We start from the raw sequence: 15,546 nt of genomic DNA, 5'->3' as shown, positions 1-15,546 counted from the left end.
ATCATTTCACATTTTCCATTCCATTCCATTTTTTTTGCCTGCGCTCTCTAAACAGCTTACATGATTATTTTCTCAAATGAATTGTTAGCTGAGATGCGAATTGGTTGATTTAGTTTACTAATTCCTTTGCTCGAAAAGAAAGTGAGAGAGAATATAATAATAGAGTTGCATATCATATTTTGTAGAAATGTGAAGCAATGAATGATTGCTTCTATCTTGTCAAATATCAATCTACATGAAAACATAGAAATCGCCAAATCCTTGAAGCCAAGAGAGGTTCTGGACTAGTAGTGATGAAGGCGCGCGCGGACTCACTTTTGTCGTCTCGACGCACATTCTATTTCCATGCATAAAATCAAAGTGAAGTAACCTATATAATAACCCTTGATGATCTCCATAATCTTCAGAAGGCTGTGTTGTATGTATGTACAATCTTCCCCATCTAGCTTTTTCAACTGCAGACCACCTCCACGGACAGCTTTTTCATGACACTCGCACATGGGTCGCCACCAAATATTTCCGGTGTCACTGGCACTGTGCAAGATGTTTGGCCGATGCAGTACTGCAAAGCCCAGTTAAGGTTAGGGAAGGTCCAGCAAGATGGAGTAGAGGTAAGATGTGAAGTGTACCTTCTCAAAAACGTCGTATGAGTGAAATGCGTGGCAGCTTCCCTGTCGGAAGTTTCCACAGGAGCCCTGAGGCGTGCCGAAGCTCGCAAATTTGATGGATGAGATCTTCTGCCCTGCATCACATGAGAGGTGGGCTTTGGGCCTAAGTGGTTTGTCCACTTTTCCCGATGCTTGTAGCTGATAGTTCACTAGAGTTGGCTGCCACTCGTATATATCCGAGCATACGCTTGCTACTTCTCGTTTTGTTAGAGTGATGCCACTTGGATTCCCTCCCCATTCCTCAAAGACAACAAGAAGATTTCCCGTTGGGCGGAGCCATGAGCGAGGAACATGGTACCTGGGAACGATGAACAAATGTTTCGGTCTAAAAATGATCATACAAACACAATGTTGCAATCATCCATAGATTTTGAAATTACCATCTTTGAGAAGCTTCGCCGCAGTTTCTTAGGCATTTCTTCTCACTGAACCAACCAGCATAGTTGCACTCGCCACAGTTGCCGGATGCTTTGTACTGGTTCCAGTAGCGCCCGATGCTTTCACCATTGATCCACACCTGACCTTTACTCATTGTGTTCATATCTAAAGCTAACGGCTCGTTCCCTCCCGGGGCATTGAAAGTTGTCTGTCAACAACAAACCATGCTTAAATGAACCTACCTTACATCAACCTGACCAAATCACCAAAGTTTCCTAAGCAAAATATACTCACCTTGTACCATGTCAATGGCTGCCTTTGCGCAACATAGGAACCTTCAACCCACTCAACATTCGAGATCCCACTGAGCGAATGAAGACTTAGAGACTCACCCTTCAGACCAACCTGTCAGAATCCACATCATGAATGAGAAAAAAGATACAGAATAATTGATGAAGTGGGAGTGTTGAAAAACTATCACAATCTTACCTTGTAAGTCCATTTCTGCCTTGTTAAGTCTCTTCTCCCTTCACTAAGGCCACTTAGTGAAATAGGGCCTAAGACACCAGCATTCCACGTCTCGAAATGAGGCCCCACGTTCTGAAAAAAACATTGAAAGTGATTTAAAAATCAACTTTCTTTAATATGTTGAGAAAGATGGCCTAGCACATTGCTATGTGGTTAAGAAAGGGAAAAAGAGACGAACCGGGAGCCCAACTGCAATGCTAAGCAGAGAGATTTTGTTGACACCTGCTCTTAGGTTCACACCTTTACTGAAAATTATCTTAGGCCTATCTAGACTTCCATAGGTAGTTCCTGCAAGAAATTACAAATATGTGGTGAGATATGCATTCATAAACAAGCCCCACTCCCATCATTTTGGTTTACGGTATGTCTTGTTTTCATGAAAGCATCAAGTGTTTATCCTATTAGATGCTATTTAGAGCTCAAACCAGCCAAAACTCCAAAATGAAGCCCAAAATCGGTTGTGTTAGGCTTCAGAATCATAAGCCTCGATTTTAAAACGTAATTGAATGGATTTCAAGAATACGCCGAGGGGTACAGGGATATACAAGCTTCAGTCGAGCATTTTCAACCAGGATTTGGTAGATAAATATTGTTGGATTTTATTGCAAGTTGGATAGTTTACCTGATAATTGACCATTGATGAAGACGTGCAAAGCATGGCCAGCAGAACTGACGGTAAGAACAGGCCACTTGCCACCTCTTAGGAATCCTTCGTGAGAGTCGATCCTCACACTGGATATTAGCAACAAAAGAGAAAAGTTAAGCATGACGAGAATATAACTTCATTTCAACGAGATATCTCCTTGTGTCGTTGACACCCTTGAAATGAACATGATCACTCAAAGTTATACATGGACTTACTCTGTAGTATACCACAGATAATCCGATTTATCCCAGGTTGTATTTATCTGCTCCCTTAATCCAACTTGTGTAAAGGAACTTCCATCATATGATGATGATGTATCTTCAATGTATGACTGCCAATTGAATCCTCTACTGATAGGGGTCATCTTCATTTGTGCACTTTGAGCACCAATCTTCACATGGAAAATTCAAAACAGTATGATTGTAAAAACATCGTTAAAGCATAAAAAAACACGAAAAGGCATACTAAATAATCTCTTCTCCTTACCCTTGCTGTGTTGTAAACAGTGTTCTTGCAGTCGGGAAGGATGCTGATGGACCAAGGAGGTAAGTTGTAATGCCTATTCCAGAGGGAGACTGTTGCAACTGAATGCTGATCGTAGTTTGCAATAAAAGCTGCACAAGCTCCATTTTTCGACCTGAAAACATGAGCCTGCAAGGGAATAATGGATGCTTAAGTCAGATTCCATCATCATTCTAACACAAGATTTCATTCGATGAAAAGAAATTCAAACCTCTTGGTTGTGTCCGAGTGACATAACAGTCGGATCTCCTGAAATCAGAGCCGGCTCACAGAGTTTAATTGCTCTATGCAAATCTCTTAGATGACCCCATTTCGGCTGCCTCAGTAGCCCTACGCAAAAATGGTATATAATATTAGCTTCGTGCATCACTTTTGGAAAGACGATAATTCTTACACATACATGTAAAATGAAGCACACGTGTTTACATGATAGTGACAAGAAAATTCATGGATTAATCCAAGCTCTCAATAAACAAAATCCAGTTGACAGGGGCTTTTGGAGGTCAGGTCGTGTAGATACAACCGGCTACCTTGAGGGAAACGAATATTGGCTGTATACATGTCCTAATCAACTTTTTGCCATAAATTTCACAGAAGACTTTCATGCCTTAATCGGTTAGTTATGTTACTGTCATCACAAATGAAAACCGAAAAACAGAAAACCGAAGCTTGCGATGGGACTGCATTACAACTATCATATTGTCGTATCTATCGAAGCTTTGTGTTAGAGAAATCGCAGTGTAAGGACGTGGCAGGGTGACATCATATACAAAAAAAAAATCATTGTTTGAACTTTGAAGAAAGATGTACTAAAAACAAATAGATGGAAGAGTGAGTAAGATTTAGTATGCATACCGTACTCATCAAGAGGTGCGTCATAGTCATAACTGGTGGCAATAAATGGACCACCGGCTGTCCTGCCAAAGTTTGTCCCTCCATGATACTGAAGAAAATCGAATATTGTCAGATATATTTAGCTATATCATGATTTATTGCAATTAACTAGCAAATTCCTTCTGTAGGCTACTTACCATATAATAGTTAATGAGGGAGCCTCCCTTCTGTATAAATCTTGCAACAGAGAACGCCAAATCTTCAGCTGGTCGGTATGGAACTGCACCACCAAATTCAGTAAACCTGTAAGAAAAAATGTCACAGAAGATTATTTCAAGTGACCACAAAATAATGATTGTTTGAGCATAATGAAATTTGAGTAGAAAAGCTACCAGCCAGTCCAGGCTTCAGTCCATATCTTGGGCTTATAGGCCTTATTTGGAGAAAAGTAATCACAGTAGAAGCCGTTACACGTATTGATCTGCAAGACAGAAGATTACATCAAACACGGATTCAAACAAACACACATAATAGTTTATTCATATGCAACAATGAGATGTCAGTGACTAATGAGTAATGAAGGGAACATTACATGCAAAGCGTTAAAAACCAGATTCAAATGAAGGTCAAAATGCTTACAACAGGATCAGGGGCATCGTCTTGCTTGCACATGATCCATGGAACACCCGTGCCAAGACCCACCGCCATTTTGGCTGCCCACTGCATGTAAGCACGACCAGGTGCACCAAGCTCGTACTCCATTGGTCCGTACTCGTTCTCAATCTACCAAAACACATAACAATCAAACCTTTTTAGCATTGTAAATAAATGGATGCATAAAACACAGAAAATTGAAAGGTAGAAAACAGAGCGGTTAGACAACCTGTGACAGTATAATCGGACCGCCTTGAGTTTGATACAACCTCTCACCCTTCATCATGTCAACAATCTTGGTAGTGAATTTTTGCATTGCAGCCTTTGAAGACACAATAAATGGGAACACAAATTAGACATGGATAATCTCAAATATTTAATTACATTCATTAAACAAAAGTTCAATGCACAAGATTTGTATGCATACCTTAAAAGGCTCATTGTCAGTTCTGAAACTAATGCCTTTGACATACTTGAGCCAAACTGGAAAACCCCTGAGATTGGAAGCCAAGAAATATAAATATATTCAAGTCTTATGCTCATAAAAGAATAAAAAAATCTGTGAAATTGCAATTGCATTATTACCCAAAGTTCCATTCAGCACAAGCATAGGGGCCAATTCTGAGATTAACATAAAGGCCTGCTTGTTGCACCAGCTTAATAAACTTCACCAAATCATATCTTCCCCCAAAATAATACTATAAAGAGAAAAACAAATATTATTGAATGATTGGAAACAAAACTCAACAAATGCTTTCCAAAAAAGATGGAAAGACAAAACTGACCTTTCCTGGCTCAGGCTCATGCCCATTCCAGAAAACATAAGTCTCAATGACATCCAAGCCACCTTCTTTAGCATTCCGAATAAGATCTGGCCACATCTACACTTCACAATACAACAGGTTGAAGAACAATCTTAAAGTGTGTGTGTGTGTGAGAGAGAGAGAGAGAGAGGAAATTCAAAAAACATGCCTCAGGTGTGCTCCTTGGATAGTGAATGGAGCCAGAAATGAGAATCTTTCTCTGCCCATTAATGGAAATGGCCTTGTGATCATACGACACAGAAGCTTTGCCACAAGAAATCCATGAGCTTAGCAAAATCGATACACCAAATAAAAATGCAATCTTTAAACTCATAATGCCAACACCCCTCTTCACAAATTTGCAACTTTACAAAGAAGTGTCCCTTTTTTAATCAGCACCAACTTTTTTCTTCCCTTTAGAAGAAAAAGGGGACATAAAAAAATAAATCTATAAGAACACACAACGAAGATATATATGGCAGTTATCAACTTGGCTTCTTTCTTTGTTTTTTTGTTGGCTAGCTTCCCTCTCTAGTTGAAGGCATAAATTGAGTTTTGAATGTAGTTGTGTTGGGCAGTAGAATGCATATGGGATTTTGAAAATTGAAAGTTCTGCCTCTGCTTTTAAAGACGGAAAAATCAACTTTGAAATTGGAGGGACCCTCCTCTTTTGCAGCAAATTTTACTATTAATTTTTCTTATTGCCAACCTTTTTCCATTAAATTTTAATGTCATTCGAATAAAAAATTTGGTTAAATTACCTAATAAATTAGGAAGTTTCGTTCAAATTCCGATCAATTTTACTAATTTTTAGAAATGGAAAAATATATCCCTAAGTTTAAAATATTATTGGATGAGCCGTTTTGCCTTCTAATTGTTTTTTCTACATCACAATGTCGTCTTTTTCTCTTCTTCGTCCCCTTTATTTCGAGGGTAGTGGTGCTTCAATGTGTATCATGAAGTTCTCATCTTTATTGATAATTTGTATTATCTTCGTCCCAACTAAGTTGAGTCATATTCCTTATCGGGATGTTGCAACTAAGTTGAATTATTTTCTGGTTTGGGAAAATGAACATCTATTCACTCATATTTTATTCTATCTACTTTACTCTTTCCTACTTTATTATCCCACGATTTAATTTTATCTTCATTTAACACAATTTCTTAATCTCCGTGTCAAAAAAAATGTTTAAACTTAATTGGGACGAGAGAGAGTATTACTAAAACATAGTTTAACTAGTTCTTTCTACGTTACAATAATCTTAATTGAAAACAAAATATTTTCAAATTATCAATTACAATATGATGGAAATGTGTGGGAGAGTCTAAATCTCAATTATCTAGAGATAGCATATTTTCATTTTATTTTCCTATTTAAAATATGTTAACATTTTCATGTAACTCAAATTTCATGCGTGGGATTGGGAGTACATTTTTAGAGTCATAAATAAAACATTTTCTCCTTAGATTTCATATTATTTGGATAACTCAACTTTGATACAAAAAAATGTTCCTGTAACTTTAGTGACAATCATTGCTATGAATAATGTTGAGTGGGATTGGGCCATGTAATGATAATTGTCTTTTTGTTACTCCTCTAATTAGTTAATTATCTCTGGTATGGGGAGAATATTGGTTAGTTTAGGAGTCACAATCACGATTTCATCACGTACTAACTGAACTGGTTAATTGATTCTTAATTGATTAGTAGTATTTAATATGGATCGTAATTTTCAATTTATTTTTTATTATTATTTGAATTTGAATTAGGAGTGAGACTGGTTGTTCCGATTCAGATCCACAGAATCTGCCTATTACAATTATTATATTATTATTATATATATGGTGTTTAGTTAATCGGTCCAACCTCAAATCCGTAAAATAATTATACTACTATTAATTACCCAAATTCAGACAAACTTAATTTGTATTGCTATAAGAGGGAAGCGACTAAAAACGAATAGTTAAGGCTCAAAGTGGAACTAGCTAACATTTACATTTTTACCAATTACATTATTGATAAAAATTAATTTGATGATTTTTTAGTTTTCTGGTTTAAGACCCCCACCTAATGGAACTAGCTAATTGTTTTCATGATTATATGCAACTACTTTACACTATTTTCTTAAATATTAATACTATGAAATAAGCTAATCAGAAATCTAATTATGCATATAGAGAATACAGTCTCATAATTCAATTATAAAAACTAATGAGTATTATTGATTTGAGGTGAATTATATAAGGATCAGGATTTTATTATAGTTGACTCAGTTAGCTTCCAAGAAACATACACGAGATTATGTCTATAACATTTTTGTACTCTACTATACTTTTTTTTAAAGATTTGGATAATGCGTACAAAGATTTCAAATGAAAGTTAAGTAGAGTTGTTGATTAATTTATTTTTCATGCAACAGCGTTAGTGCATTATGAGATCAAAGTCAACATGCATGTTAGTTATAGTATATGTTTAATTTCAGAAAATATGACTTATTCGAACTTTAGCGAATTTTAAAAATTGTGGATAAAAGTTTATGTAGAAGTATTGAATAATTATTGAGATTTCACACAGTTCATGCGTACACATTATTATGACTTATTTTTAAATAAATAAAAAATAAGTACATATATTTCAATCGATTGAAATTTATGTACTTCGCATACTCATAAGTCCTATTATTTGTATGCTAAAATAGTTAAGATCTATTTTCACTTTTAAATAGAGTAAGTTTATTTAGATGCAAACTATTTTGTAATTTTTATTTTTATATTAACTCTTTTAATCAGAAAGGTTTTCGAAACTAAAAGATTGCGCGTATTTTCTTTTTATAATACTAAATACTCCTATCTCATATGTGAGATTCCAATAAATAATTGTTAAACCTAAAACCATATAATAGCTCATTAATGAATGAAATAATGCATGTCAAGTTATGAGAATACAATTGAAATATTTTATTTTCGCTGGATTTAATGGAATCAAGCTGTTGTCCCCAACAAAACATGGGACGCGCATTAAATGTTGCTTTCAGACTGAAAATTGAGATGATTTTTGTCATCAAAGTTAAGCAACCAACAATTAGGAATTCCATAATTGTGTCTATATCCACTTCTATAGTTTATACTCTACTTAAGAGATAAATATCCAATAAAATAAGAATGCGGACTACTACTATTTATGTAGTTTATACCTTATATTGTTGAGAGTAAAGGCCAAAATTGGTCCTGAACATATGCCCATTTTATCATTTTGGTCCTAAACTTTATCTTTTGAATTTTTTGGTCCTGGACATTTCAAATCGGATCACAATTGGTTCTCCGTCAACAATTCCATTAATATTTAACGGTCAACGATTTTAATCACAATTTTGACCAACTTAAACAATTTTTAATTATTTAATCATCAAAATTATTTTTTTAAATAAAATCATAAATTATTTATTAGAAATAATTAAATAATTTTTAAATAATTAAATTATTTATTCCAACTCAAACAATTTTTAAATAACAAAATTATTTATGATTTTATTTAAAAAATAATTTTGATGATTAAATAATTAAAAATTATTTAAGTTGGTCAAAATTGTGTTTATCATAAAAAATCATAAATTATTTATTACAACATAAACAATTTTTAAATAATTAAATTATTTATGATTTTATTTAAAAATAATAATTTTGATGATTAAATAATTAAAAATTGTTTAAGTTGGTCAAAATTGTGTTTATCATCAAAAAATTATAAATTATTTATTACAACTTAAACAATTTTTAAATAATCAAATTATTTATGATTTTATTTAAAAAACTAATTTTGATGATTAAATAATTAAAAATTGTTTAAGTTGGTCAAAATTGTGATTAAAATCGTTGACCGTTAAATATTAACGGAATTGTTAACGGAGGACCATTTGTGATCCGATTTGAAATGTTCAGGACCAAGAAATTCAAAAGATAATGTTTATGACCAAAATGATAAAATGGGCATATGTTCATGACCAATTTTGGTCTTTACTCTATTGTTGATCCGTAAGATTATTTTGATTGTTGGTTATAAAATATTGGAGTGGTATTTTTTTTATTACTCAACAATATGAATTAAATTGCTCTTTATTCTTTATTTTCAAATTATGGGTTGCATATTGCAACTATATACTACTGGTGAGTTCCCACACAATGCTATCGTTCTTGTTAAGGTTATCCTCACTCGCGTGTATAGGATTTTTAGTTTGAGATGCATTAAAAATTACAAAATCTTTAAACTTCAATATTCAATTATTATTTTTAAATAATTATACGAGTTTAAAACTTTAAAATTCAATTAATCTTTTTAACTTTAAGTTGCATCTAATAGCATTTAAAAGAGAATATCGTGAAGAATGGGATTACAAAAAATTAAAAGAAGAATGTTACAAAATTTTGAACATTATGCATTGGTTTATGCATTACGAATATGAGAGACAAAGAGAGGATTAAAAGTAGGCATTGATCGTTAAATAGTTGTAGGGGTATTAAAAAGAAGAATTTTGTATGAAATTTGGAACATTCAGTATTGATTTATACGCAATATGAGGAAAAATTAAAATAAAGACAGAGGCAATGTTATGAGAGCAAAGAAAAGATTTAAAAAATGAAAAAGTAGAATATCAAGAAAGAAAGTTGTTTTTTTAAAGAATAAATAAACAAAATAGAACCAAAACCAAATGTTTACATCATACACTAGGGCATACCCGAGGAAGTACAAGAGAAATAGCCACAAGTCGGCTAGTACAAAGCAACATGGTAAAGACCAAGAAACGAAAATCACGGGGCAAGCTCCCAACAAGGACGATCACAGTTCAAGTCACCCATCTAAACCCAGAGTGGACTGGCCTCGTTATAACCCCTTGTGGAAGAAACCCCATGGGATAAAACTCCCCCGGGGAAAAGAGAGTTGTTTCTTGTTGTCAAGGAAGGTGGATCATATAAGTATGACAGAACGGTTACTGGTTACTAGTTATCACATATTTATAGTAGTATCTCATTATACACAAATATGAAATATTTGAATACAAAGGGAATTTGCCAGTGAACAAACACTCACTTCGAAGTAGTGAGATCCATAATCCTCCCTTCCTCTGGTAGTAGGACTCTCGATCGAATTACGGATTTCAAGAAATATAATGAAAAGTTGGTAAATCGGCACTCTAATGTTAGAGAAAGAGAGTAATCAATGCTCGGCAACAAGTATCTGGATGAGAATTCTAGACTAATCAGATTCTAGAATTAAAGAACAAATATATATTTGAATAACAGTATGCAACGAAAATGAGCACGGTCGCATATATGGAGACATGCTCCTTCAGAAGTCCTTAGAATAATTCACGTTGCACATTTAGAAATACATGTAGGGCTGAGTATATAGAGACTCAATGGACACATTCCAATAGATACATTCGTATGTTTTATAGTAGTAATTGTCAAGACATCACAATAATATATGATGATTTTATGTTTAAGACTCAAGCTTACTAAATTCTTTTGTGAACTAAAATTTGACTACACTGTCTAAGTTTTACTGTGATCCACCATATATGAAATTTCTCAAGTCGAGGATGTGAAAATCTCACATAGTCACCCTAACTTTCTAGTGTCAAGAAGGTGGCCACATTCCAATAGATACATTCGTATGTTTTATAGTAGTAATTGTCAAGCCATCACAATAATATATGATGATTTTATGTTAAAAACTCAAGCTTATTCTTTTGTGAATTAAAATTTGACTACACTGTCTAAGTTTTACTGTGATCCACCATATATGAAATTTCTCAAGTCGAGGATATGGAAATTTCATATAGTCACCCTGACTTTCTAGTGTCAAGAAGGTGGCCACCTTCTACGGACACAGTGGTTAACAAGCTCGCTAACATTTCTATAACTTGATTTACTATTTTACGACACACACAACTTGATATAAAGTATTCTGACGATAGTGTTTCGAGAATGATTTTTTTAATCTTAAACAAAAAAATATACTCCCTTCGTTCCACCATAAGTGAGACACTTTTTTTGGCCACGGGATTTAAGAAATTGATACTAGTATTTAAAGAATTAAGTGGATCAAGAGTAAAATATGAGAGAGAAAAAGTAAAGGAGTGAAGAGAAAATAAATTAAGTCAAATAATAAAATAAGAGAGAAAAGATTTTATTTTTTACTAAAAAGTTAAATGATTAACTTATGGTGGGACACCCCGAGAAAAGTGACTCACTTATAATAGAAACGGATGGAGTATACCTTTAGTCTCTTATATGGACTTCTAGCTGTTTTAATGGATGAATCAATATAATTGTAGTATGAATTTAGGGGTGGGGATTCGGTTGGTTTGATTAGAACCGAACCGATAAGTCGGTTAACCGAATCCACTTTTTTCCAAATTTAAGAACCGGAACTGAACCTTAAGTCGGTTCGGTTATTTGAGGAACCGATCGGTCCTGACCGACAGGTTATTCAGTTATACAAAAGGAACCAAAATTCTGTGACAGACAATAAAAAAATTTGTTTGCATGCACTGGGATTTGATCCATAATGTTCCATCTTCAAATTCTAGATTTCAAATTGTTAAACATTAAATACAAAATTTATGAATCGTGATCATATATTCATATTGGTAGAATAGACTAATAGTGATGGTTTTAATAATAGTTAAACCATAATATCATCACAAACATACACTACAAAATTTAAATACTAAAATATTCATATTCTAATTGCCTAAGCGGGCGACGAACTATTCTATTTCTATAGGTAGGGTTTTTACTTTTTCATTTCTTTTTTTACTTTTCAAAACTAAAATCAATATATAAAAATTTAAAAACTAAATATGAAAAAATATCGATTATTCGGTTTTAACCTCTCGATTCTCGGTTAGAACCGAGAATCGAGATTAGCTTAAACCTACTAACCGAAACCGAACCCTAACTTTATTTTTTCGGTTCAAGGTTAACCGAGAACCGTAAAAATAAGAACCGTTTCACCAGGTTCTTTCCTATACATCTTCAAAATTTTGATTGAACCTTAACAAAATTTATTGGCTCAATATAAGATAAGAATAATCTAGTCAGCATTTTTGGCATTAAAGACTGGGATGACACATCATCAAAAAGTGATGCCTAATTGCATCACATCCAATCAAATTCATAGAATTTTAGGCTTTCCACGTACGCATAAACATTATCCAAAAGAAATGGCTAGGAATATTTTCAATTATCCTATAAAAATATATACCGAGAAATAAAAAGGAAATGTATTTAGTGGGCCCTCTCTTGATCCATCACTAAAGCACCCAATTAATTCTAAACTTTCACATTTTTGTAATGGGTTTAAATGGCCCATTTTGGGTCCTAGGCACCACATATTTTTAGAATTACATTTAGTATTTTATTTCATAAAAATAGTAAGAAATGATTTTTTTTTACAAAATTTCAAACTAAAGGACCATTAAAGATAAGAACCATTCTTTTTATTCACAAAGTATTCGGTGCAGAATCGTTTAAAGCTCAACAATTTATTAAATAAAATCGAGCTTATTAAAGAGCTCGAGCTTGACTTAATCCCTACGCTTTTCGTTTCTCGAATTAATTTCTAACTAATAATTGGTATATGTCACACAAATTGTATATAGGGACATTATGTGGTGTTCTGAAAGCTACATCAAATAAGATTGCAAGAATATAAATATATAATAAAACGTAATCAATAAAGAGTATGGATAAGTTCAATTCACGAATAAACAGCTTATATAGAAGATTACACAAATATATTGTTTTTTCAATTTTAAGTAAACTGATGCTTTTTTTTAGAGTACCCTTTTTATATCTAATGCAATTGGCCGGTTAAAGTTGCAGAGTTATACTGTAGTAATCACAATTTTCTAAATTAATCACTTCGATATGATTGCAGAATATTACTGTAGGGATCAGACTAGATCGGGTTCACTAATTACCAAGACCTCTTTATTCTTGAATAGGGAGCTCAGTCAAACTCCAACCAAGCGACTGATAATACATTCAAGATTACAACCAATCTCAAATACAAATTACAGAAAAGTAAGCTATCTATTACACATGTTCACGATAGCTTCCTATCTCCAGCTCCTTCAACCTGTACACTAAGTAAACGAGTCAGAAACACAAAGAAAACAGATCTTCTCAGATCTGTCACAAATAGACAAGAGAACTTAAGTACACATGAAAGAAACAACAATCAACGGCTCAGACACCCGCCGATGACACAGCCTATTCTCCAGAACTCAGATCCAAAGGAGTACCGCCGAATCAACCGGTGAATCACCTCACACTCCTGATTCCAGGCCAACACAACCCCTAAACACCAGATCTAACCGTTCAAGAAACAAGACCTCACAGAACACGCTCCAAAACAAAACCCTAGTTCACCAACTACTCAGCAACCGAAGTGGTTGCCTCCCTAATTACTGTAGCAAGCTCCTCTACACTTTCAACCGTGAGAGAGCATCAGAAATCCGGCGGAGAACCGTCGGAGAAGAAGAACAGAAGAGAGGGAGTGAGAGAACAGAGAGAGCGTCTGAGAGCGTAGAGAGAGAGTGAGAATATGAGAGTGAAAATGAGAAAGACCAAGGGTCTCACTCTCATAACAAACACAAACCTGGATCCAACGGCTGGAGACAAGGATCCGAGTGAGAGGGGCACGTGGCGGCATCCAGGAGTAAGAGGTGAGTGAATTGGGTCAGGCCCAATTACAATACACATGGGCTACAAATAAACCAGGCCCAAATGAAGTCCACCAATATTCAACATACTCCACCTTGGACTTCCATTCTGTGAAACCAGCTAGTATCAACCGGCTAAGGTTTAATTCATCACAGCCTATATGGCAGCCCCCTCAGCCCCAAAGGACAAGGTCCACTGGCTTTTTGGGAACCACCAAAACTGCCTCCAGACACCAGAGGGACTAAACCCATTAGTCTAGGAGGGCTTCTTGCCTCAGTCCTCATACCAGCTTTACCAAGGAAGGTAGGATGACTGAGGTCTTTTTATCCCCGGGACATGCAACTATCCTAAATCAAAATGCAGGAATTTGATGCAGAAAATAAGTTTTTCAGCAGGCAAAGGTTTTGTACCCATATCAGCAGGGTTTTTATCAGTGTGCACCTTATGCAGAAAAACTTCACCTTTTTCTACTATGTCCCTAATGTAATGGAACCTTACATCAATATGTTTAGTTCTATCATGAAAGACAGGGTTTTTACATAACTGTATTGCAGACTGAGAATCAGAAAACACAGAGGGAGATAGCTTCAGAAATTTGAGCTCAGTGAGAACTCCCTTTAACCAAACTGCTTCTTTCATTGCTTCTGTGATAGCAATGTACTCTGACTCTGTAGTGGACAATGCCACTATATGCTGCAATTGAGACTTCCAACTGATACAAGAGCTGCAAACAGTAAACACATAGGAGGTAGTTGACTTCCTCTTATCCCTGTCATTAGCATAGTTAGAATCCACAAAACCAGTTAAAGAAACACCATCTTTACACTTAGAATAACACAATCCATATCTTGCAGTATGTTTGAGATATCTCAGTAGCCATTTCAGAGCTTCCCAATGCACAGATCCAGGATTTGACATATATCTACTGAGGCATGAAACAACATAGGCAATATCAGGTCTAGTACTTACCATCAAATACATTACAGACCCAATTGCATTAGCATAAGGAATCTTCTTCATAGCATCAATATCAGACTTAGTTTGAGGACACTGATCTTTACTCAACACAAAATGAGAAGCCAGAGGAACAGAGACAGGCTTTGAATCAAACATGTTAAATTTTTTAAGAATTTTGCACACATAAGGTTCCTGATGCAACACAAGGGTAGAAGCCTTCCTATCTCTGAAAATATTTATCCCTAAGATCTTCTGAGCATCACCTAAATCCTTCATGTCAAAATTCTCACTTAAAGCAGACTGAACAGACTTTATAGTTTTCAGACAAGGTCCCATAATAAGCATGTCATCAACATACAGTAACAAGAACACAGGCACAGGGGAAACAAGATCCTTAACATACAAGCATGCATCAAAAGTGCTTCTTACAAAACCCAATTTATGCATACAACTGTTAAACTTAATATTCCATTGCCTAGGAGATTGTTTCAAACCATACAAAGCCTTTTTTAGTAAACACACATGATTGGGAAACTTGGGATCAACAAAGCCTTCAGGCTGTTTCATGTAGATAGGTTTATCTAAATCACCATGCAAAAAGGCAGTTTTGACATCCATCTGTTTTAATTCCCAATTAAAGTGAGCACACAAAGCAAGCATCAATCTGACAGTAGTGAATTTAACAACAGGAGCAAAAATTTCAGTGTAGTCTACCCCCTCTTGTTGAGTAAACCCTTTTGCAACTAATCTGGCCTTGTACCTCAGACCCTCCACCTCATTTTTCAGTTTGTATAGCCACCTGCAATCTACCACAGATGCTCCAGGA

The 15,546-nt window shown here is 34.8% G+C and overlaps 1 protein-coding gene across 1 annotated transcript; it reads right to left on the bottom strand.

Annotated features, from left to right (window-relative positions):
- Positions 1-142: 142 nt before the first annotated feature.
- LOC121741631 (beta-galactosidase-like) lies at positions 143-5,616 on the bottom strand. Its single transcript, XM_042134482.1, has 19 exons — positions 5,203-5,616; positions 5,016-5,111; positions 4,816-4,928; positions 4,658-4,724; positions 4,460-4,552; positions 4,216-4,359; positions 3,969-4,057; positions 3,774-3,879; positions 3,598-3,685; positions 2,954-3,072; positions 2,707-2,871; positions 2,436-2,611; positions 2,197-2,306; positions 1,753-1,862; positions 1,536-1,646; positions 1,341-1,451; positions 1,049-1,254; positions 630-966; positions 143-562 (listed from the first exon to the last, which is right to left on the bottom strand). The coding sequence occupies exons 1-19, from the start codon at positions 5,365-5,367 to the stop codon at positions 452-454; spliced, it is 2,517 nt and encodes an 838-aa protein (XP_041990416.1). The 5' UTR covers positions 5,368-5,616; the 3' UTR covers positions 143-451.
- Between the last annotated feature and the right edge of the window lie 9,930 nt (positions 5,617-15,546).

Source organism: Salvia splendens, chromosome 7 (genome assembly GCF_004379255.2).
Source record: "Salvia splendens isolate huo1 chromosome 7, SspV2, whole genome shotgun sequence".
Classification (NCBI taxonomy): Eukaryota; Viridiplantae; Streptophyta; class Magnoliopsida; order Lamiales; family Lamiaceae; genus Salvia; species Salvia splendens.
This window is presented reverse-complemented; position numbering and strand designations above follow the sequence as displayed.

Bases quoted from the DNA above. Each gene is read 5' to 3' on its own strand.
- LOC121741631 (XM_042134482.1), bottom strand. From the start codon at position 5,367: ATGAGTTTAAAGATTGCATTTTTATTTGGTGTATCGATTTTGCTAAGC. The intron at 4,929-5,015 runs GTCAGTTTTGTC...TTCTCTTTATAG, and splicing joins ATGAGCCTGAGCCAGGAAAG to TATTATTTTGGGGGAAGATA. The intron at 4,725-4,815 runs GTAATAATGCAA...TTCCAATCTCAG, and splicing joins TGTGCTGAATGGAACTTTGG to GGGTTTTCCAGTTTGGCTCA.